Here is a 24,017-nt window from a genome sequence, read left to right on the forward strand (position 1 = left end):
GCGTCACGTGTCTGTGCTTGATTGCTCTGTAGCTTTTCCAGAGGGGGGAAAAAACATGGGTAATCGAACCACTTAGGGTAACCCTACCTTTCTTTCTTTCTTTCTTTCTTTTTTTTTTTTTTTTGGTTTTAAAGTAAGATTTATTAGAAAAAGTTGAGAAAGTAGACTCCCATCCTAGTGATGGGAGGGGGCCTCGAGATCCTTTGCCACAGTGGCAGGAGGAAAAGCAAGAGAAAAAAACCCGTATTAATGGGGGGGAAAGCATCTTTTAAAGGTTCCCCTCAAAGATGTTTCTCCATAAACAAAGAAAATTCCTGGTTTCCATGGTACCTGGCCTTGGGGACAAAAGGCCAGAAACCTACCTTTCTTAATCCTGGAGAACAAGTAAGAGAAAGCAATCCTAGGAAGGAGCTAGTCTCCTGGATCCCAACTCGGCACTGCTGTTTGGCCCTGGAACAACTTCCCCTAGGCTCTGCTTCGTGTTTCAGTTCTCCTGCGCTCTTTGGAGAGGAGCTAGGTTGGGGGGACAGTATCCCAAGGGCTTCCATGGAGTCCTCTGAAGGAGTCCGGATGCATAAAAGCTGGAGTGATTTTGAGCAGAGATTTCCAACTTGTCCCTGGGAACCTGGACAGTGGGAGTGACTGCTGGGTGGGCCTGGAATAGCATAGTGGCAGGGCTACCTGCTCTTCGTGAAAGGGAATGCTTAGCAACTAACAGCCAGTTAAAATGGTCTACATTCTAGCTCATGTTTATGTGCCCTACTACAAAGTTACACCTGACCATTTCCTGGACATGATTCCAAATGGGTAGAATGTCTCTACCCATTATTTTTGATGAAGTGTCTCCACCCTCCAGTTCCCTCCCCCTCTCCTGGCTTCTCTAATTTCTGTAAATTCTAGGAAAAACAGGGTGGAGCTTGCATGGTCACAGAATCTTTAGAATGGGAAAATATGTTTACATTTGGTTAGGTGCATCCTTATTTGTCAACTGCACATCAAAAAATAAAAAGAGGGCAAGAAACAGCTTCCAGGCAGCTAAGGAACTATTTATCTTGAGATGTCTTCTTGTTTTTCTCTAAAATTCTCAGGCTGTCAACTTTGATTTCAAAAATACATCAGTTATAACTGAACCCACTTTGAAAAAGAGTTGGGAGGGGTGAAGATACATCTGACCCAAATAGAGCTTACCAAAGCTCTGGAAAAGTACACTTTATTGGTTAAAAAATGTGGTTCCAATTAGCCAAGTGACTGTAGCAAATGGTGCCTTACATGGAATGAGTCAGCCAGTTTTTTTTTTTTTTTTTTTTTTTTTTACTAACACCATCTTCTTTTGAATTTGTTTACACTTCAGCATGTTACTTCTGGGTGAATAAATCAGAGAACTCATTTCTCAACAACATCATGAACACTTGCGAAGAACTATTCTTTACCACGGCCAAGTGTGAGGTTTTGTGTTCATGTAGAAGGAGTCTGCGTGAGGAGTCCGCAGACTGGGGCCCTGGTCTTGGAGCTGCTGTGGGCAGGGTGATCTGGGGCCGCCATGTTAGCGCTATGAACCTGTTTCCTGCGAATACTCGTGGTCTCTTGTCACTCTCAGAAGATGGCTCGCCAGAACTAAAATGCGAAAGTGCATTGTAAACAGACGAGAACCACATACAAACAGGGTGTCTCAATTCAAATGGGCGTGTGTGTTTCATCTCATGACCCATATGTCATGCCAGGTCTGTGGGGAACATAGTGGAAATACAGTGAAATACGCTTTGCTCTTCAAATTATATTTGTTCAGATTGGAAACTAAGCAGGCCGGAGCAGAGACTTAGAAAAAAAGATGAAATATGAAATTCTGAAAATGCATTGCTCATAGTTTCGGGTTGTAGTTTATCTTTAAGCACATCTTACTGAGTCCCTTTAATGGAGAACTGTATGCAGCAAATGATACACAGATAGCTTGTAGTTACCACGGAGATCTTTCAGGTCTCTGTTGACCTGTCTAAACACACCCATGCAGGATACGCATGCTCACCAGCCTACAGGAGTGGTTCTCTCCATGGATGGTTCTTACCATTGATCTTTGCTGCAGGGCATATCTGGCAACATATCCTTGGCTGGCACAAGTCTGAGGATGGCATGCTCTTGACACCCCTGGGGTTAAAGTCACCAATGCTGTGAAGGAACTCTGAGTGACGCACAGTCCACAATTCATCTGCAGTGTCAGCAGACAGGTTGAGAACAAACTCCTATACAGTGGGCACCTAATGCACAGCAGGTTAGAGCTGGGGCTCTGCTGGGCTTCCCCAGGGTTGGAAGGCGCACGTGTCATCTAAAGAACAAAACTCTCTGCCTACCTTGAAGTTCAAGATCGAGTATTACTGGTGTTCAAAGTGAGAGGCTTTATTTGTTGGGCTGAGACATTCCATTCCTTTCCCTTTCTATGACAATTCCCCTCCCAACTTCCTTTTGCTGTAGTAGCATATTGTCTCGCGTGGCAGTGTGGCAGTCTTTTGGGAAATGGGGCCACAGGCAGAGCTGCTAGCTTGGTCTTTAGAAAGTCAAATCCTGTAGGAAAAGCAGTGAGTGGACAGTGAGGAAAGTGCTGGGGTCACTGTGACTTCCTTTCTGAAGCTGGCAGCAAGCAAGGAGTCACACATACTAGTGAAACATGTGGTTGTGAATACATACCCGGGGACATCTAGAGTATCGAGTGTGTCAATGACGCACATGTTAATTATCAGGAAGGACTCTGAGTTTTTATAGAAATACATACATACAGTCTTTGGGACCTATCTGGTTGTCATCATTAATTTGATCTCTTGGGGACAATGTCACTTCCTAAAAGGATTTAGTAAATATCACAAGTGGGCAAATCAGGAAACATGACTCCCCGAGCATGTCAAGATCTGGCTAACTTGGGTCACAGCAGGCTATCTGGAATCTGGAAACAGCTCAGTCAGGCCCAGGTGCCTTACTGTTCACACTGCCTGTTGTCCATACCAGGGGACTTCAAAAATGGAATTAAAAGATAGGTTAATTTTGATGGCAGATTGTTTGAAATGCACACATAGCTTTTTCATCACTCTTACTCTGGAGACCCTTTGCTTCTATAAGGATTCAAATTCCTGCTGCACCTGCTGACTGCACTGATCTAGACATCCCTTTTCTACTTGTGGGTCCCATCTTCTCTAGTGGATCATGAAGCCTTTCGGCAACCCATACGTTGACCATCTCTCTTCTCACTTAGGCAGGACCCTGACAGTGTCAGGCAGGCCCAGGGTGGCACCAGAGTGTGCTGGTGAAGGAATAAATAACCAGGCAGCAAGCAGGTCTACGTGGAGATCACTGTGTTTTGTGTCTCAGTAGGAATCCACCCACACTGCTGTTCTAGAACAGCAGACAGGGCAGGCGGGCCACTGAAACCCACTGAAGCCATTAGAGAGGTCCCGGCTAATGGCAGGTGGCGAGCGCCCAAGCAAGAGGCCACCACCATTTTACCATTTTTCCCCTGGCATAGGGACAGCGATTTCTCCTTCCTACTTCCTTCTCCATCTTGCATCTGGCTCCTCCCCAGCACGAGTCAGAACACGGGGTAGTGTGCTGCAAGTTGCGGTTTATGAGTTAAATAAGGTTCTGCAATCCAGCTGGCAGGCAGGCACCTCCGCCCCAGGAAGGTTCCTGGACTCCTCACTGCCAAGTGAGGCGTTGCGCCTGGAAACGGACTGCAGCTGGGCAGTGGACTCCGTGAGGTTGCTTGCAGGAAATCCACAAGCTCCCTTCTAGCCTCACTCACTCACCTGTCTCTTTTTGCTTCCCTCACAGGAAAATGGCTGATGGTTTTTCGGTGAGTGTCTCCTGCTTTCTCACCCTAACACCCATTGCCCGTGGCCACCATGAGACTTCGTCTACTAGTCTCCTAGCCTGTGGTTTTCCTGTGGCTCTGTGCAGATTCCAGAAGAAAGCCAGGCACAGGCGGGCCTGGAACCTCTGTAATGGCCCAGGAATGGGGGCAGGGGTGTTGCTAGCTGCTTCTCTCCTGTTGATAGGCGCTTCTCTCCTGTTGATAGGCGCTTCTCTCCTGTTGATAGGCAAGTGAGAGCTTGGCGAGGAGAGCTAGCTCCCGGCCATGCAAATACAGTCCTCTCTGCTCCGAAATGCAGGGAGCCAAGAAGAAAGTGGAAAGGTCCCATCTCATCAGCTGAGTTTTGTTTGGAGAACTCTAGACTATTAAGAGATGGGGAAAACTTATTACTGTTTTAGACCTCTCCACAGCCTTTCAATTTGTGCATCACATTTTAATTTTCAAAAAACTGTGTGACTATTCCCTATTTTGTAATTATTTATGTCTTTCTTTCCAGCTCCATGATGCCCTGTCTGGGCCTGGACAACCAAATCACCAAGGACATCCTGGCCAATGGGGGAACCAGCATGGTGCACCAGGCTACCCAGCGGGCCCCCATCCTGGACCCTACCCTGGGCATGGGCCCCCAGGACCTTATCCTGGACATGCACCCCCTGGCCCCTACCCTGGCCCTGGAGGCTTCCCCGGGCATCCAGGTGGACCTGGCGCCTACCCACCCCCACCCCATGGACAGCCAAGTGCTGCTGGAGGTTACCCAGCCGCCGGCCCTTACAGCACCCCTGGTGGAACACTGGTAAGGTGGAGCTGGTCATTTCGTGTACTTGCCACATCGAGGCCTTCAGGGAGCTGCTCCCAGCCACAGTGGGTGTCCATGCTCAGATTGCATTTGCCACATGTTTTTCTGTTGTAGGATATCTGATGCAAAAACACGGCAGCAACCTCATTTCTTGTCTCACACGAAATAATAATTTTCATGTGGACAATTCCTGTTGGTAAAGCAGCATTTATTTAGGAAAAAAGGGGGAAAAGGGCTCCTGCCATGGTGGCAGGAGGAGGCTCCATGTGTCCTGAGAAAAAATCCCAGAACTCTGCCACAGTATCAGGAGGAAGGAAAAAACTCAAGTTGATGGTGGAGATGGTGTCTTGTATGAATCATCTCAGGGGAGTTATTACAAAGGACAAGGGCACCTGGTTTCGAATCAAACCTCATAGGGGTGGGACTGGTTAACTTCTTCCTCCCAATCTAAAGATAACTGATCACGCAGGTACCATCTCTCTGACAGTGGCCAGAGATGAGATTAGGTGCGTCACTTCTTGCTTTTGTTAAAACTTTGAGATGGTGAATTCCTATGTTAATTCTACCCCGTGTCTGGGGAAATTAAGACATGGGGGAGAAAAACAATTCTATATTTAAAAAAAAATAACTTGGGGAGCAGAAAAACCCTAGCTGCCTAGTGTCCTGACTCCTAAGACTCTGCGATGCACCTTTTGCAGGCATCACTAAGGTTGCTTTCATAGAGGATGCATTAAGGCCACAGGACTGGGGAACAAACACCCCCAGTACCTAACACGTGCAGCAGTGGTGCCAGCACAGAGTAGATCCACCTGTAGGATGCTGTGGTTATGCCTGGTTTTCATCTGAGGAAATTGGCAGGAGGCTTGTTCTCGGAGATGCCTCCCTAAAGCTCATGGGAGATGTGTCTTATGGGAAAAAATATGCATGGGTTTCAAAACCTTCTAGTAGTAAAATGTATGCAAATGTTCCATTTGCTCATGAACTCTCCGAAGTTCCCTTGGTAACAGGCCCAGGGTCATGGTAAGAGTAAGAACCCAGGTGACCCAGTTGTGAAAGACAACATGGTGATGATCCAAGGGCTGGGTTTTCGTTACAACACAATTGAGAAGGGAATTCTGAATGTAAGCCCAGTCCTGGGGGCATAGGGGGCCCTTCCCCTCCAAGACAGTGCAAACATTAAGGCATAGAGTGAGAAAAGTGCCAAATAACTTAGTGGGATCAGATCATTCTGGGACTCCAAGGAAGCTCCTCACATTGGGGACTCCAGAAGGGAAAATTTGGGGGACAGAGTGACAGAGACCCCTGCTGTGCTGGAAGGAACTAGTGGCAAACCAACAGGAGGATGTGCAGGAGTCACCTGGCTCTGGGCTAGAGACATTTGGGTGCAAGTTGAATGTGGGGGACACACTGTAAAGGGAGACAGGGCCACCAATGGGGTTTTGGGGATAGCCCCAGACTGGGAACACAGAGAATCACTCATTTGTGGAATGAACTGTGCTAACTAAAAAGTGTTCAGGCCACAACTACCGTGTGCCTGACAAGTAGGAAAGTCCCAGTATGCAGCAGGGTGCCTGCCCTCAGAGAGCAGAACAGTTACAGCCAGGCTGTGAATAGGCTCTTAAGAGTGGCACGAAGCACCCTAGCTAAAACCTTACCCCAAACAGTCCATGGGAGCGACAGCTGGGGATGGCCCAGGTCATCAGGGTGGCAGTGTTCCACAAGGGAGCTGCTTCCTCATAGGCAAACTCGTGTCCCCAGGCGCTGAGCAGGGTGGCCTTGAAGTCTGGAAACGTGGCTTTGGGGAGGGTTGGGTGTTCCTCACTTGCGGTAACAGTGCCCGGGCTGCAACACCACCACTGTTCTCTTTTCCCAGCAAACCTGACCCCTAACTGTAATATGCACGTGCCTTTCTCTCTTGCAGGCCCTGCCGTATGAGCTGCCTCTGGTTGGAGGAGTCATGCCCCGCATGATGATAACGATTCTGGGCTCGGTGAAGCCCAATGCTAACAGGTAAAGAGGCCCGAACTAGCAAGCCTCAGGTATTTGCTGCTGGGTTGTTTCAAAAAGAAAGGTCTGTGTTGAGTTTAAAACTTTGATGTATGTATTTGAAATGCAGAGTGGTGATCATGGGGGAATCATCTGCTGGCTCCCCCGCTAGCCCCCAAAATGCCCACGACAGCCGGGGCTGGCTGTGACCCTGGAGTCAGTATCTCAATCCGGTCTGCTTGCTGCCTTCCAGGGAGTTCATTAGCAGAGGCTGGAATCAGAAACAGAGCAGGGACCCAAACCCCGGCACCCTAACATGGGGTGTGAGCCTTTTACGGGGTGACTTAACCACTGCCAAATGCCTGCCCCTATTAGGCTTTTAAAATTAACACACCGAGACTTGTGGCTTGGTATGCAGGTGAGGTAGGTTGCTTATACTCACACATGGTATGAGGAGGCGGAGAACGCATTGAAGCCACTAGTGAGCCAGACCCTGGAGTTCATGACCCAGTGCACAAAAGGTTCAGCTCTAGCCATGCACACAGGTTTATCCCAGAATCCATGAAGAGCCCTAGGAATGTCCACTGCATTGCCCCCTGGGCAATTGGGGAGACACAGCGTGGTTGACAAGGTGAACCCTGCAGCTACTGGGCTGATTCTGCACTCACACTCGCTCTGCAGCAGCCCGCTATGCTCCTGCACAATGCCACAGCCTAAACTCACCCTTCTGTCTGCACAGCCTGGAGAGCTTCGCCAAGCACCCTCTGTCACTGCATATTTGACAGCAAGTTACAAAAAAATATACCTAAGCACTATAAGTCCTTGGCAAAATGGATTGAAGATTTTGTTTTGGCTAAAAAAAAAATACATTGAGGCTATTGGTTCTTTGGTTCAAAGGAATCCTATTGTCATTTTCCTCAATTTAATTGTCTGAGGATACAACTTACTGGGCAGATTAAAACATCCTGAGAATCTTCGTTAATCAGTTCACTGGTGTCACCTGCAACAATCTGGGTTGGGCCAGGCCAAAGCTGGTTGAGCAGAGCTCCACCAACATCGCCCAAGGCGGTGGCAGGGGTCATCACCTGCTGCCCGCCAGGCCGCAGTGGCAAGGGGCTGGTAAGAAACGAAGTATTCTATACAGGCAGTGGATGTCCCAAGCAGGGGCCTCACCTGCTGCATCATGATGGCCTGCCCAGGCCTTGCTTTAGAGCAAGAAGCTCCCCGATTCTGGTTTAGTCCCCCAGCAACACCTGGGAAAATCAGCCCGGGCTAGTCCTCTAACAGGGGACTGTGTGTTATCAACCAACGACAGGCTCAAAAAGCGGCACATTTTTATTGTCATGACTTTCTTTATACCTTGCCCGCTATCTGCTAACTGTGGAGTTGCCCATGACAGGCACGGAAAGCACCAGGGCAGGGCAGGAGAGAGAGAACCATTAATATCTGCGATAAGGCTTAAAGGGTCCTCTACCTGGTTCTAACCCTCTCCACGGAATCCTGAAGGGCTGGCATGAGTGGAATCTGAAAGGAAGGTATTAGAGCTGAATAAGACCGGTGTGACCCAAGACAGAGACTTAAAACAATTTAGTTCATAGTCTTGCTGACTTTATGGCCAAGCATAGACTAGTCGGCCCAGTGTATTTGCAGTTGGAAACCACACTCATCATAGTCACTGTGGTCTCTGGTTTGAATCAGATTTGCTCTGGATTTCAAGAGAGGGCAGGATGTTGCCTTCCACTTTAATCCTCGCTTCAATGAGAACAACAGGAGAGTCATTGTCTGCAACACCAAGACAGATAACAACTGGGGAAAGGAAGAGCGGCACATGGCGTTCCCCTTTGAAATTGGTAAACCCTTCAAGGTAAGTAACTGCAGCTATTCTGCATTGATTACATGTATTTCTCAAGGGCAATCTAAAACTGCAGTGTACCAGTGTACTTGACATGAAACTATTCTTTTTAAAAGAATTTTTAAAATTATTATTGGAAAGCCAGATATACAGAGAGGAGGAGAGAAAGAGAGGAAGATCTTCCATCCGATGTTTTACTCCCCAAGTGAGCCGCAACGGCCGGTGCGCGCCAATCCGGAGCCGGGAGCCAGGAACCTCTTCCAGGTCTCCCAAGCGGGTGCAGGGTCCCAAGGCTTTGGGGCGTCCTCGACTGCTTTCCCAGGCCACAAGCAGGGAGCTGGATGGGAAGTGGAGCTGCCGGAATTAGAAACGGCATCCATATGGGATCCCGGGGCATTCAAGGCGAGGACTTTAGCTGCTAGGCCACGGCTGCCGGGTCCAACATGAATTTCTATCACTGGTCCTGGGGCACCTAAGCCATTGGTCTCCCCACCAGGCTGAGAGCAATTGTCAGGAGTGTCACACTGCAAAGTTCCTTACAGTGGCCTCCTCAGCATCACTGTGCCACCTCTCCAAGTTCAAGCTTTTCCAGAAATGAAAGACAGTATTTTCAATAATTTAAAAAATCACGTTTATGGCACAATTGTATTGAGACTTAATTTCTTTCTTTTAAAGATTTATTTCTTTATTGGAAAGTCAGATGTAGAGAGGAGCAGAGACAGAAAGGAAGGTCACTCCCCAGGTTGCCGCAACAGCTGGAGCTGAGACAATCTGAAGCCAGGAGCCTCTTCTGGGTCTCCCACACAGGTGCAGGGTCTCAAGACTTTGGGCTGTCCTTTCCTAACTTCCCAGAGCTGAATTAGAACTGGTGCCCATATGGGATCCCGGCAAGTGCAAGGCGAGGACTTAAGCCACTAGGCTACTCTGCTGGGCCTGAGACTTAGTTTCTTAAAACATAGTTGACATGGGGCCCGGCAGCCGTGGCCTAGCAGCTAAAGTCCTCGCCTTCAACGCCCCGGGATCCCATATGGGCGCTGGTTCTAATCCCAATAGCTCCACTTCCCATCCAGCTCCCTGCTTGTGGCCTGGGAAAGCAGTTGAGGACGGCCCAAAGCTTTGGGACCCTGCACCCGCGTGGGAGACCTGGAAGAGGTTCCTGGTTCCCGGCATTGGATCGACACAGCACCAGCCGTTGCGGCTCACTTGGGGAGTGAAACATCGGATGGAAGATCTTCCTCTCTTCCTCTCTGTATATCTGACTCTGTAATAAAATAAATAAATCTTTAAAAAAAAAAAAACCTCTAGAATGAATGAATACATTGGGTTTATGAAATAGAAAATCTTTAGATTTTTTTTAAAGATTTATTTTATTTTTATTACAAAGTCAGATATACTGAGAGGAGGAGAGATAGAGAGGAAGTAGAGCTGCCGGGATTAGAACCAGCGGCCATATGGGATCAAGGCGAGGACCTTAGCCACTAGGCCACACTGCTGAGCCCCAATCTATAGATTTTTAATTGTTTTCCATCATTTAGCCCTCTCATGCCCTCAAAGGTTGCAACCTGCTGACCTATAACCACCGTTTTATACAGCTTCACCTTTTTGTTGTGGGGCTAGCATTGTGGTATGAGGAAAGGGCATTCTGCAAAGTTGGCATCCTTTGTGGGTGATGGTTCAGTCCTGGCAGCTCCATTCTGACCTATGAGCTCTATGCTCATGTGCATGGGAAAGTACTGGAAGATACCCAAAGTGCTTGGGCCCCTGCACTGATGTGGGAGGCCCAGATACAGCTCCTGGCTCCAGCCTGGTCCTAGTTATTGGACTCATCTGGGGACTGAACCAGTGGGTGAAACTTTTTTCTCATTCTGAACTCAGGTCAGACTAACTTGAAATTATTTGGCATTTCATTTCTACATATAAAATTTGACAGATATAGATGATGTGTCTCCGACATACCCGAGACTTCAACTAACAGTGTGTGTGCCATTTCAGATACAAGTCTTGGTGGAACCCGATCACTTCAAGGTCGCGGTTAATGACGCCCATCTGTTGCAGTACAATCATCGCATGCGACACCTCAGGGAAATCGGCAAACTGGGAATTTCCGGTGACATAAACCTCAACAGTGCTTCACATGCTATGATATAATCTGGAAGGGACAGACAGCTTCAAAAAGTAAAATTCAATCTAAACCTATGTTTAAAAGCTTTATGTTCACTATGAGGGACAGGCTTCACATTTATTCACCAGCATCCTTCTTGTAGATCATCCTTTTAATAAACATTCTTATGCTGCCTGTCTTCATGTCACTTATTATAGCAAAGTAGGTAGTGATACTAAACAGTATTAGGGTCTCCTAGATTTTTCCATTCTTGTCCTTTCTCTCCCAAAATGACAAGCACCAGGAAACGCTTCAAGGAAATCACTTTCATTTTCTTACCTCAATAGTCAGGAAAGCAAGGTATTTCCAGTTTCAACGTCTGTGGGGCCAGGACAGCATGTGATTGGGCAGAAAGTGTTGAGCCACAACAACTGGGCCTGCTTGAGGGAGAACTCTGGGTTTGGAGGACCCTTTGGCATAGAGGGGCCAGGCCCCCCCCCAATCAGGCTCGGTCACTGACTCCAGGATAACTGGAACATGGTGCCGGTGCCACTGGCCCAGGCAGCTTTCTCCAGCTGAGGCAGCACTCCTACGGGGGCAGGGGGAGAGGGGCAGAGCTGAGGGCTTCCTGCCATGTTGTTCAGCAGTGAGGAGTTGTTTTTTTTTTTTTTTTTAAATAATAATTACATGGTTGATCAGAGTGGGAAGGATCGAGGTTTAGGGAAAATTGTGTGAGATTTGCTATTTCTTCTTGTTGTTTCTGGGGGCAGGGGGAATGACTCATGACTCTCCACACGTCCCAGTGTTCAGGGATGAGGAACCGCCACCTCGTATCAACCCAGAGTCTCAGTGTGCACATATTCCGAGGGGTTCTGTCCAAGTGGTTTGGTTAGTTCTGAAATACTGCTGATTTCACTGATCCAAGGATGATGTCACCCTGCCAGTGTCCATCGGCTCCATTCACCGAGATTTTTTGCTGTCATCGTTTGTTTGGGGTAGTTGTCCAGTTAGTTCTGGTCTTCTTCTGCTACAGCACCAAATGAGCTGCCATATTCTCCTTTTACAACAGGGCCTGTGTCCACTGCTCCGCCTTATCAATAGGTGGGGCATGTTCTTGCAGGTGAGTCCAAGTAGCTGTGTCAGGTGTTCCAAGCATTGCTGGACCCCCCACCCCTGGGGTACATGAACTCGACATCCACCTAGTAGGTGGGCCTCAGGGCCCGGGACAGGAGACCCAAGCCCTGCCAGATCCCCAACCCCAGAGTTCATGAAACCAACACCCACCTAGAAGGCAGGCCCCAGGATCTGGGCCCAGAGACCCACCCCTGCCACTGGTTCCCCTGTTCCTGGGGCTCAGGAACCTACCCTCATCACACATGTGGGCTCCATGACCTGAGCCAAGCTACCCAAGTCCTGTCAGATCCCCAGTCCCTGGGATTCATGTATCTGGCCCGCACTTGGCCCATGATGGCATGACTTCAGTGAAGAAGTTCTAAGTGTCTAAAGAGATGGGACGGTACATCTCAGTGTATATTCCAATAACTATGTGAATCGCTTAACCTCAACTGTCTTGCTTGTATAAATAAATGGAAGAACACATAAAAGAGATTGCTTGATTTCTATAAAATTAAATTACCTGAACCTTGATTTCTGTGATTGTAACAATATGCATCATGTAAAGAAAATAAGTATACCCTAGAAAAATATAATATTCAAACCTGTTACATGCCAATATATTTAAAAATTCAAACTAAGAATTAAGCACTAAAAATAATATAAATAACCCTGAGCCCAGCATGATGTCTTAGTGGTTAAATCCTCACCTTGCACACGCTAGTATCACATATGAGCACCAGTTTGTGTCTTGGCTGCTCCATTTCCCATCCAGCTCCCTGCTTGTGACCTGGGAAAGCAGTACAGAATGGCCCAAAGCCTTGGGAAGCTGCACCCGGCCTGGGAGACACAGAAGTTCTTGGCCCCTGGCTTTGAATTGGCTCAGCTCTGGCAACTGTGGCCACTTGGGGAGTGAAACAGCAGATGGAATATCTTTCTGTCTCGCCTCCTCTCTGAAAATCTGTTTTCCAATAAAAATAAATATATATATAAACAAATATAAATAATTTTATCAAAGTTTAATATAGTATTTCAGTTGAACTAAATATAAGCTCTAAGTGAGTATAGTTAACTTTTAGCTTAGACATGTTAAACAAGAGGCAATGCATAATACTTTTTATTCTGCATGTTTAATGTATAAAATGTTCCACTATCCACTGAAATATATCTACAACACAGTTTGAGAAATACAGAATATTAACCCATTATTTGACACTATATAGTGAATCAAACAGAAATAAACACAAATATATATTCTACAAATTTTCATCATTGAAGAATATATCACAGCACTGATAAGGTGAAGGAAAATGTTCGGATTTACTTTTGAACTCAGAGTTCCTCTGGCTGCTCAGCACCGACGGGCCTCAGAGGGGAAAAGGCAATCAGGTTACCCCCAAAGGAGACGTGTCGGCCATGATCCAGAGGCCTCCTCTCTATCGGAGTGTACGGATGGCTGCAGTTCACACTTGGCTATAGAACAAATCCAGAAATGTTACTTACATAATTGTCAGGAATGACTAATTAAATCTTCACATGACTAATCACATATGTAACTAACATAGTTATTTAGAAAGCCAATAACAAATGTTATTTGCTTTAACAAAATTACTGGTAGAATGGTGGCATTTTTCAGATCTACTTTCAAATATTCTAATTGAAAATATACTTAAGAAGGTGAATATTATCCAATGGTCTTAGCATATGCAGGACAAATACAACTGAGACCAGATGTTGAGACATACATGCATCTCCACAAATCCTGCACCTACGGGCTTTTTACAAAGAGAGTCTGCTGGGAATTTTCTCCATGTTCAAATGCTGCTATGGGGCAAGTTAAACTCTGGGCTTAGAGTAGACCAACGGACTTATTAAAAAAAAAAACAAGAAGCCTTTAAAATCTTACGATATGCAGAAATGGAAGAAAAAATACTGTGAAGCTAAATCATAAGATTAAAAGATTAAACATTTGTGTCACTGATAACAAAAACAGTATATCAAGATTCATTGATTTCTACATTTACCTAGATCACAGAGGGTGAGAACCAATCAACAATGTACATTTAGACCAGAAAACAGGAGCAAATCTTCGTTACAGAAGTTGGCCTATGCTGAAGCCCCCGACCCTCCAGGTCTGTATTCATTTAAAGAAGGTGAAGGCCAGGCCCAGCTGGGTACCTAAGTGCCTGGGGTCCTAGCCTTGCGCACCAGGATCCCAGAGGCATGCCAGTTCCTGTCTCAGCTGCTCCACTTGCTATCCAGCTTCTGGCCTGGAAAAGCACTGGAGGAAAGCCCAAAGCCTTGGGAGCCTGCACATGCATGGGAGACCCAGAAGAAGCTCCAGGTTCCTGGCTTTGGATCAGCTCAGCTCCAGCTGTTGTGGCCGCTTGGGAGTGAATCAACGAATGGAAAATCTTCCTCTTTGTTTCTTCTCTATCTATCTGACTTTCCAATAAAAATTTAAAAATAAAAGTAAATAAATTCTTAAAAAGAATCAGCCCACAAAAACAGTAATCTTCAAGAATTAGAATGCAGGGCCTGGCGTAGTAGCCTAGCAGCTAAAGTCCTCGCCTTGTACAAGCTGGGATCCCATATGGGCACTGGTTCTAATCCTGGCTGCCCCACTTCCCATCTAGTTCCTGCTTGTGGCCTGGGAAAGTAGTCAAGGATGGCCCACAGTTTTGGGACCCTGCGCCTGCATGGGAGACTCAGAAGAGGCTCCTGGCTCCTGGCTTCAGATTGGCTCAGCTCTAGTCATTGCAGCCACTTGGGGGACTGAATCATCGGATTGAAGATTTTCCTCTCTGTATATCTGACTTTCCAATAAAAATAAATAAACCTTAAGATAAAAACAAAGCAAAAAAAGAATTTGAAAGCAAGAAGCAATGACGTCAGACATTAGCCTAGCAGCTAAAGTTCTTGCCCTACATGTCTGAGATCCCATATGGGTGCCGGTTCTAACCCCGGCGGCTCTGTTTCCCATCCAGCTTGCTGCTTGTAGCCTGGGAAAGCAGTCGAGGATGGCCCAAAGCTTTGGGACCCTGCACCCGTGTGGGAGATGCAGAGGAAGTTCCCAGCTCCTAGCTTTGAATTGGCTCAGCTCTGGCCATTGTGGCCGCTTGGGGAGTGAATCAATAGACGGAGATCTTCCTCTCTGTCTCTGCTCTCTGTATATTTGACTTTGAAATAATTAAAGAGAAAGAAAACAATGATGTCATAAGGTGGGATGTCTACCTCTCCTCAACTGTGTTTGTCAGAGGGGCAGTAAGCCTGTCCTATACTTTTCTTGCATTCGTGGCTAATAGCCAGCATAACCTAAGCCACATACTAGACTTGCAATTATTCAATCAATCTGTCCTAACAAATTTGATACACAAATCATATTGGGAAACAAATCTTCATGGTTTACACTAACACATGACACCTTTAAAAGCAAACCAGCTTATAGAGAGATTTTTTCCACTCTCAGAAAATGATAATGCAAGAGTAAGCAATGCAATGACAAGATTAAAATTCAATTTTTATACAAACTGAAATATTAGTATTCATTTTATAAAACAAAGTGACAATATAAAGAAACTTACAAAATGAAGCTAGAAAACTTACTGAATTAAGAAGATAGTGTTCAGTAGTGAGACTTCTATTATCAAACAGTACTGAAAAACAAAGAAACAATTAGTGATTCCTAGCTTTAAAAAACATTCTCAGTCAAGTGTTGGCAGACGTGAACCAATCCCTAAAAGGTAAAATTGCACATGGCAAATACAAAAACAATAGAGGCGTAATTCTAGACAGAGGAAGGAAGGAGATCTTCTGACTGCTGGTTCATTCCCCAGAGGGCCAGCACAGCTGGGCAGTCAAAGCCAAGAGTGTGCAATTTCATCTCCAACATGAGTCAGGAACCTTCCCCAAGTACTTGATCTGACACCAAATGGGATGCTAGCATCACAGGAAATATAATCCTCTAGAATGCAACACCAGTTCTTACCGTTACTTTTTATTTATTTATTTTTTAAAGTTATTATTTTTACTGGAAAGTCAGATATACAGAGAGGAGGAGAGACAGAAAGATCTTCTGTCCGTTGATTCACTCCCCAAGTGGTTGCAATGGCTGCAGCTGAACCAATCTGAAACCAAAAGCCTCTTGCAGGTTTCCCACGCTCCCCAAGGCTTTGGTCCTTTCTCTACTGGTTTCCCAGGCCACAAGCACGGAGCTGGATGGGAAGCGGGGCTGCTGGGATTAGAATTGGCCCTGTATGGGATCCTGGGGTATGCAAGGACTTTAATCTCTAGGTTACCGCACCAGACCCCTGAAAAATTATTTTTAACATAGGTAAAAATTTTGGCACAAGTTCCTTTTAGAACTATTTATTCATTTAAATTATTTGACATATACACAGAAAGAAATCTTCCATCAACTGATGCAATCTCCAAATGCCCCTGAGACTGGGCCAGATTTTAAGAAAAGAGTCAGTATCTGCAGCTGGGTCTCCTATGTGGGTGGCAGTGATTGAAACACTTGGAGCTGGAACAGAAGTGGAGTAGCCAGATTTCAAGCTGGCGATTATATGGGATGCCAACATTGCAGGTAGCAGTTTAACAAACTGTGCCACATGCAAGCTCTGCTCTTGGTAAAGTTTTGATCCTTAATTTTAGCATTAAAAATAGTTTCTTGTAAACAAATTTCATGCTTATAGCAATAAAGGTACCCAAAACAAGATGAACAGCTGAACAACCTGGCCATAGTTGTAACTTTTTTTTTCCTTGGGCCCCAGCTAAGTCAGCACCAGAAAGTAGGTAAAGGCCCGGCGCGGCAGCCTAGTGGTTAAAGTCCTTGCCTTTGCATATGCTAGGCACTGGTTTGTACCCCACCTGTTCCATTTCCATTCCAGCTCCCTATTTGTGGCCTGGGAAAGCAGTAGAGAATGGCCCAAAGCCTTGGGACGCTGCACTGATGTGGGAAACCTAGGAGAAGCTCCTGGCTTTGGATCGGCTTAGTTCCAAATATTGTGGACCAGCAGATGGAAGATCTTTTGTCTCTCCTTCTCTCTGTAAATCTGACAATAAAAAAAAAAAATCTTAAAAACAAACAAACACCCGCTAAATCTGGCATACACTATACGTAAAAAAATGTAAGAGCTGTTTCCTATTGTAGTTGTAGAACAATCCCAATAAAGTTGTTAAGGATAAAAGGACGAAAAATGGGATTGTGAAGGAGGAAGAGGAAAAACAAGATGCTGAAGAACGTTTGTAGGTATCTGTTTAAATCGTTAAAATTTGAGGGATATTCTCCGGAGCTTTCACTAACACTGAAGTGTCCCAAGCCACTATACGATGCATAGTGCCTCTCACAGCCAGACCGGGCTAGCATTGGTTGTGGCTCGTAATAGACTCCAGAGTTCAGAACTTGGGTGAAGAGTGGAGTATCATTCAAGCTAATATTTATAAGACATTTACAGTGGATGTCCAACTTTACAATCTTTATCTTCGGAACTGAAACTCACAGGCATTTGTGATGAGCTAACACCTTAGTCCAGGTTTATTTCCCTAAACAAGGGCTCACTTAAATACACTTGGAAAATCTTACCTGAATGAGAAACTTGAGTTTCTTCTGGCGACATGTTATTTAATGATGGCATAATTTTTCCAGGGCTAGTCATCAAAATGTCCTGTAGAACCACTGGAGCGTTTACTTTCATTTCTTCATTTCTATTCGCATTAATATCATCTGCTCCTTCACCAACATGAAGAGACAAACTTACTCTGGATAAACAATCCATCTCCAAATTTATCTTATTTACATCCTGAAAATTAAAATACCATCAATATCATTATTAAAACTGAGACAAATAATAAATTAATAATAAATTATAAATACCAAAAGAGTGACATTTTAAACACAGGCTGAAGAACATTATGTATTTTATGTTTTTGTTTTATAATTAGTTTAGACACTATTATAGAAACATCACGGTTGAAGGCAAGTTTCTTAGTATGTTACTAAGCCTTAGTTCAGCAACTGACATTTTCTGTGAATAAAATAGTAAATATTATGCTTGACACTGGGTCTTGTGTGAAAACTATTCAACTTTACCAGTACACTGCAAACACGGCTGCACGTATTACATAATATTCCACAGTGTAGCTTCAAGCAATCCAAGGCCATTATAATAAGAGCCAGCATTCTGTATCAGTCGTTTAGACTTCCCATGGAGATTCTAGGTGCTGTTTGCTAGTTCAGTCTATTTAATGATCAACAGGTGACAGACAGCTTCCTCTGACAGGACTTACATGGCTTATTTCAACAAAACCTTGTGATCTGGGACACTGAGAATCTTCTACTACTTGGTCTCTGAAAAAGAAAAAAAGGCAACATTATGCTCAGATAATTAAATATTCTATTACCATCTATGATGTTTGCAGCTTATCTTTTATGGAGAGAATTAGCTTGGGAACGGAACAAAGATGATGCCAGGACCCAGCCTGACGCAGAGAGAGAGGCTCTGGACTCCTGTTGCAGTGGATGGCTTCCCAGGCGTCGGGCTACTCTGGAGGCGAACGCAGCCATACTTTGAACCTTAATGGTCAAGATGAAGCTGTTTCTGAGTGGAAGCACATCTTCCTATCAGATTTACTACACATTCATGTTGCCTAAATGGGACCTCTTCAGGTAATTTTGATGCAGTTGTGTTAAAGGAACCACTGTGTAAGACTGCCCAGTGTCCAGTTTCACTAACTAAAACGTGAATACACTGAATTACAAACTTTAAGCTTCTCACTTAAAAACTGGGCGGGTGGATGGGGGGATTTTGTACCTCACAGGGTTGCTATTAAACTAGATACTATTAAAACCATGCCTGGCCCATAACAGTTATTCAGCATGCATTAGCTCCTCTAGCTCCACGCTCTGCCATCTGTCATAGTGGCTATGTCAAGGAACTTTCCGAGAAGGACAGTATCAAATCCCTACTTCTCCTTTTTTTTTTTTTTTTTTCAAAGATTTATTTTTATTTTTATCACAAAGTCAGACATACTGAGAGGAGGAGAGATAGAGAGGAAGTGGAGCTGCCGGGATCAGAACCAGCGGCCACATGGGATCAAGGCAAGGACCTTAGCCACTAGGCCACGCTGCCAAGCCCAAATCTCTACTTCTCAAAGACTCAGGAGGGAACCATCACAACTGCCTTCTGTGCTGAGAGGCAGAGAGCTGCACAGAAAGAACTCCCATCTGTGGGTCACTCCAAGCACCCAGTGGCCAGGGAATCCACGTCAGGAGCTCAACCAGCTCTTGCACGTGCTTGACAGGAACCCGGTCGCTAATACAGGAAGGTGGAATCAGACCCAGGGCCAGAAGGCAAATCCAGGGATTCAGATGGGAGACACGGGCAACTCAACCAGCACCTGAGCTGCTAAATCAAACACCTGCCCCAGCAATGCTTTTCATAGAGGCTGAAAAGAGTCAATTAACTTGCCCCAGAGTGGCACGGTCCTAAGTTATGAAGCTGATTCTGAGCTCAGATCTGTTGAGCACCAAAGGATACTGCACTGTATCCTTTTCCTTAGTGCTGAAGAAGCCTCAGTATCCTCCCTACTGCAATGCAAGTGCTGGTGTCCCATATGGATGCTGGTCCCAGCTGCTCCACTTCCCCTCCAGCTCCCTGCTGTGGTCTGGGAAAACAGTGGAGGATGGTCCGAAGCCTGGGAACCCTGCACCCAAAGTGGGAGACCTGGGGAGGCTCCTGGCTTCAGATCGGCTTAGCTTCATCTGTTGCAGCCAGCTGGAGGAATGAACCGGCAGATGGAAGATCTTTCTTGTCTCTCCTTCTGCTAATCTTTCAAGTAAAAATAAATCTTAAAAAAAAAAAAAAAAAAAAAGCCTGTATGTTACAGCGTCATTGTGAAATCCAAAAAAAATATGACACATTTTACTAGCTTAACAGTTTAAAATGGCATTTAATGTAAGCATCTATTAAACTTCTAATAACACATTAAAAGAAATAGCTAGGGCAGGCATGATGGGTTAATTGGCTAATCCTCAACCTGTAAATGCTAGCATTTCATATGGGTGCCAGTTCATGTTCTGGCTGTACCACTTCCTAACCAGCTACCTCTGCTTGTGGACTGAGAAATCAGTGGCAGGTGGTTCAAGTCCTTTGGACCCTGCACCCATGTAGGAGACCTGGAACAAGTTCCTGCCTCTAGGCTTTGGACTGGCTCAGCTCTGGCCATTGTGGCCATTTGAGGAATGAACTAGCGAATGAGAGATCTTTTCTCCGTCTCTCCTCTCTGTAAATCTGCCTTTTCAATACAAATAAATTTTTTTTTTAAAAAAAGCAATACCTGCTTTCAGAAACGTCAGCACACACAGTATGCCTCTCTTCGGCATGATCTTGGCTGGTGGCCTGAGAAGCTTTGTCCTCCGTGGACACATCCTGGGTCAGAAGGTTCGTGTCAGCCCAGCTCTGAGACCCAGCTTTGCTGACATATCTAGGTGTTCCCAGCCTTTCAGAATGCCGATCTGAAGAGATCGAAAGTCCTAGAAGATAAAAGAAATCACCTTTATAGCATCAAATACTTCTTTAAGTCTTTTTAATAATGAGGAAGACAGTGTAAATCCCAACAAGCAGCCCCTTTCTCCTATTAAGCAATGTCTGTTAATGTGAAACGCTAGTGGCTGGGGCTGCTGTTAGAACAGTGCGTTAAGCACCCATCTGCAGCACCAGCATTCCATGTGGACACTGGTTGTGTCTTGGCTGCTCTACTTCCAATCTATTAGCTCTCCGGTAATGGCCTGGAAAAGCAGAAGATAGCTCAAGCACTTGGACCTTTGCAACCATGTGGGAAACCAGGATGAAGGTTCCAGCTCTTGGCTTTGGCCTGGGCCAGCTGTCTTATGCAGTCATATGGGGAAGTAAATCAACAAATAAAACATCTCTCTCAGTAACACTTTCAAATAAGTAAGCAAATCTTTTTTTTCTCTAAAAGATTTATTTTTATTTTGTTTGGAAAGGCAGTACTGTGGAAACCAAGGTGGTGTGGTAGGAGGGAAAGCACTTTGCAGCACAGGCCCTACTCCCAAGCCCAGAGCTTCTAGTCCGCACTTCACACCTTACCCTTACCAGGAGCAAGCAATAAGGAACCACCAGCATGAAAGCCCAGGAAATCTTCCAGCACACAGAATCAAACAGCAAGGACAATAAGCAAACGTAAGAGTCAAAGATTTTTTTATCCACTGATCTACTCCTGAAATGGTCACAACAACCAGTTCTGGGCCAGGAGGAAACCAGGATCCTAGAACTCCATGAACTCCATGAGGGTCTCCCTGACGGCTGGCAGGAGGTGAGTGCACTGGCCAGCAACTGGCACTACAGGATGGCAGTGTCACAAGCAGAGTCTTACACCCACTGTTGCCAACTGAACAAAGTCTTAATACAAATGAAAATAAAAACCAACTGCCTCCTTTAAGCATTCGTTTTAAAGCCTAGTTAGAAAAGCGTGCTGGTTTGATGCTGGTTTCCTTTTCATCTTAAATTCAAGCCCAACTTTTAAATGACTTGTGCGGTAACAAAGTAGTGAGAGATGTAAACTCACTTAGAAAGGTGGGTGTTCAGCCTAGCAGCAGAAATATCCATGTCCTGTATTAGAAAGCCTGGGTGTAATCCTGGCTTTGGCTGCAGGCTCCACCTTCCTGCTAACATACACACTGGCAGATGGTAGCGACATGTGTGGCAGCCCTGGATTGAGTTCCTGGCTCCTGGTTTCAGCTCAGCCCAGTCTCAACCATTATGGGCGTTTGGGAATGATGACTAGATATGAACACTCTAACCAACACTTTCTCTGCCTCTCATAACAAACTAAACAGATACAAAAGCCACATTACACTTCAACTAATCCGATTACATCCAGCAAAATGTGATCCGCAAGTGTATGAGAACACATAGTGTATTTCATTAAAATGAAAAATCTTGGGTCCGGCGGGATGGCGTAGTGGTTAAAGTCCTCACCGCACACCCGGGATCCCATATGGACACCAGTTCTAATCCCGGCAGCTCCACTTCCCATCCAGCTCCCTGCTTGTGGCCTGGGAAGGTGGGAGACCTGGAAGAGCTCCTAGCTCCAGATTGGCTCAGCTCCAGCTGTTGCGGTCACTTGGGGAGTGAATCATCGGACGGAAGATCTTCCTCTCTGTCTCTCCTCCTCTCTATTTATCCACCTTTCAATAAAAATAAATAAATCTGAAAAAAAAACTTCTATCTCTTCATGTGAAAACTTTTCCACAATTTACATAAGTCCTACTGAGTCCAAATATTTCTTGAGCAGTCTTTGAAGAAACGAAACAATAACAAAAAACGAACCTGAGAATGATTTAACGGGGCTCTCAATTCTGAAAAATCCAGCATCAAACACAATTGTGTCAACTTCTGTTGGTATCACTGAGGCTGTTGCCTCACTACGTTCCGCTTGCTTAATTCGTGCTCTCATTGCATTTTTTATGGCAGCTAGACGATTTTTGGCTGCAATTTTTCCACTATCATCTTGTTTTGGTTTAACAGTTACTTTTGGGACAGCTTTTTGCTGCAAGAGAAATTCTGGTATTTAATAAGGTTTATATTATGATCTTATAAGAAAAACACAATTTTTACCTTCCAATTAAATTAAAAAACAAAAACAAGGCATTCATACATTTCATATATCCATCATTTATTCAACACGTTCCTAGTATGTGTTAAAAATTCTGGGGGCTGAAAGGTAAATGGCAAAGTCTCTGCCCTCCAAGAGTTGACACTGGTGGAAGACAGATGTCCCATGAGTCAACAGTTCTCAGCGTGGCAGACTGTGAGCAGGACACCCTAACTCCTCTTCAGACATCAGGGAAGGCTTATGGGAAATAGCGCTGCTATCTATAACCGCAATAAGGCAGGCTAAAGAATGAGAGAGAGAAAAGAACTGATTTAGTGAGTACAATGTCTGCAAAGCCCAAAGTGCAAGGAAAGCATGGTGGAACTGCCAGGGAGAAGCAACAGTTAGACTATTTCCAACCTAATTCTCTTAAGCTACATTTATTCAGAAGACAAAGAAAAAAAGAGTCACTGGTGGATTTTCAACAGGAAATTAATATTATCAAATGATTACTGGCTACAGCCTAGATATTGGACTACAGGGCTTATAAACAATTAAGAAGGCAACTATTGCAATGATACTGGCAACAGACAGAAAAAGAGGAAGAAAAGCGGGCAAAGGGAAGAGATTCAAGGGGCATGTAAGAGAGACAACCAAGAGACTTACACTCACTGGCTGGGCATACAGGGTGCACACGGTGGACCACAGGGAAAGGAGGACCACAGGAGAGCCTCACCTTCCTATCTGCACAGCTGATGCAATGGCAATACCTATCTCTGTGGCAGAGAAACAAGAGTACGTACAGACTTGTGTTTCTGTGGGACATACTGATTTCTAAGGCACACTTCTGAGTCACAGTACAGTCACCCCACGGGGCACTGGTTGCAAGAACCTCCACAAAACCAGCAGTTATAGATATCCAAGTGCTTTGCAATAAAGTGGTTGTAGCACTTACATTTAACTTGAATGCATTCTCCCATCTCCAGCTTATAACATCTAATACGTTGCTAGACTGTGCTGTTTAGGGAATGACAAAAGAAATATTTGTGTACATTCAGCTCAGACAACTAATGCACTGATCTAATCTGTGAGTGAGTGACTGTAGCTGTGGACCCCAAGGTGTGGTGGCCGACTGCATACAGAAACGGAGTGGAGTGGCAAGTGTGCTTTGAGGTGCAGATCTGAGAATTAGCACAAGGTGGGCAGGACTGTACAGGAAGAACACAGGAGAAAGGGCTGGTGCAGACATTTTAAATATTAAAAACATTTAAGAGATAAACAGAGAAAGAAACTTGCAGACATAACTAAGGAATGAACAGCGAAACAGGGAGCAAATCAGTGGAATGTAATTTCAAGGGAGCAGCAGGGGCAGGTGTGGTGGCTCAAAAAGTTAATCCTCTGCCTGAAGCAATGGTTTTAGTCCCTGCTGCTACATTTTCAACTCAGGCTCCTGTTTATGGACTGCAAAAAGCAGAGCAGCATGGCTCGAGTCTGTGGGTCCCTGCATCCACACGGGAGACCAGGAAGAAGCTCCAGGCACTGCATCCACCTGGGCAGTAAACCATGGTCGGAAGATCTCTCAACCTCTGTCTCTCCTCCTCTCTATTAATCTGCCTTTCAAATAAAAATTATTATTATCTTTTAAGGCAGCCATATTAAATTGTGCAGAAGAGCTGCATTTCATAATTAAGTAGGT

At 45.2% G+C, this 24,017-nt stretch overlaps 2 protein-coding genes across 2 annotated transcripts in view; one reads left to right on the plus strand and one right to left on the minus strand.

The window, feature by feature from the left end:
* Window positions 1-3,410: 3,410 nt before the first annotated feature.
* Window positions 3,411-10,779, plus strand: LGALS3 (galectin 3). Its single transcript, XM_004584844.3, has 5 exons — window positions 3,411-3,835; window positions 4,350-4,646; window positions 6,571-6,659; window positions 8,334-8,499; window positions 10,480-10,779. Exons 1-5 carry the CDS (start codon window positions 3,818-3,820, stop codon window positions 10,633-10,635), a joined length of 726 nt encoding a protein of 241 aa, XP_004584901.2. The 5' UTR covers window positions 3,411-3,817; the 3' UTR covers window positions 10,636-10,779.
* A 2,011-nt stretch (window positions 10,780-12,790) lies between these two features.
* Window positions 12,791-24,017, minus strand: part of DLGAP5 (DLG associated protein 5) — a 40,461-nt gene continuing 29,234 nt past the window's right edge. The window contains exons 14-19 of the mRNA XM_058666482.1: window positions 22,057-22,276; window positions 20,042-20,237; window positions 17,993-18,053; window positions 17,289-17,505; window positions 15,308-15,357; window positions 12,791-13,174 (exon numbers count right to left, since the gene is read on the minus strand). Coding sequence (XP_058522465.1) covers window positions 13,034-13,174; window positions 15,308-15,357; window positions 17,289-17,505; window positions 17,993-18,053; window positions 20,042-20,237; window positions 22,057-22,276 — 885 coding nt within the window. The 3' untranslated portion in view covers window positions 12,791-13,033. The remainder of the gene's footprint in view (window positions 13,175-15,307; window positions 15,358-17,288; window positions 17,506-17,992; window positions 18,054-20,041; window positions 20,238-22,056; window positions 22,277-24,017) is intronic.

The sequence above is a fragment of the Ochotona princeps genome, chromosome 6, assembly GCF_030435755.1.
Source record: "Ochotona princeps isolate mOchPri1 chromosome 6, mOchPri1.hap1, whole genome shotgun sequence".
In the NCBI taxonomy this organism is placed as follows: Eukaryota; Metazoa; Chordata; class Mammalia; order Lagomorpha; family Ochotonidae; genus Ochotona; species Ochotona princeps.

Coding starts and splice junctions, on each gene's coding strand:
- LGALS3 (XM_004584844.3), top strand. Junction 6,660..8,333: donor GTGAAGCCCAATGCTAACAG/GTAAAGAGGCCC, acceptor GGTTTGAATCAG/ATTTGCTCTGGATTTCAAGA. Junction 8,500..10,479: donor AAATTGGTAAACCCTTCAAG/GTAAGTAACTGC, acceptor GTGCCATTTCAG/ATACAAGTCTTGGTGGAACC.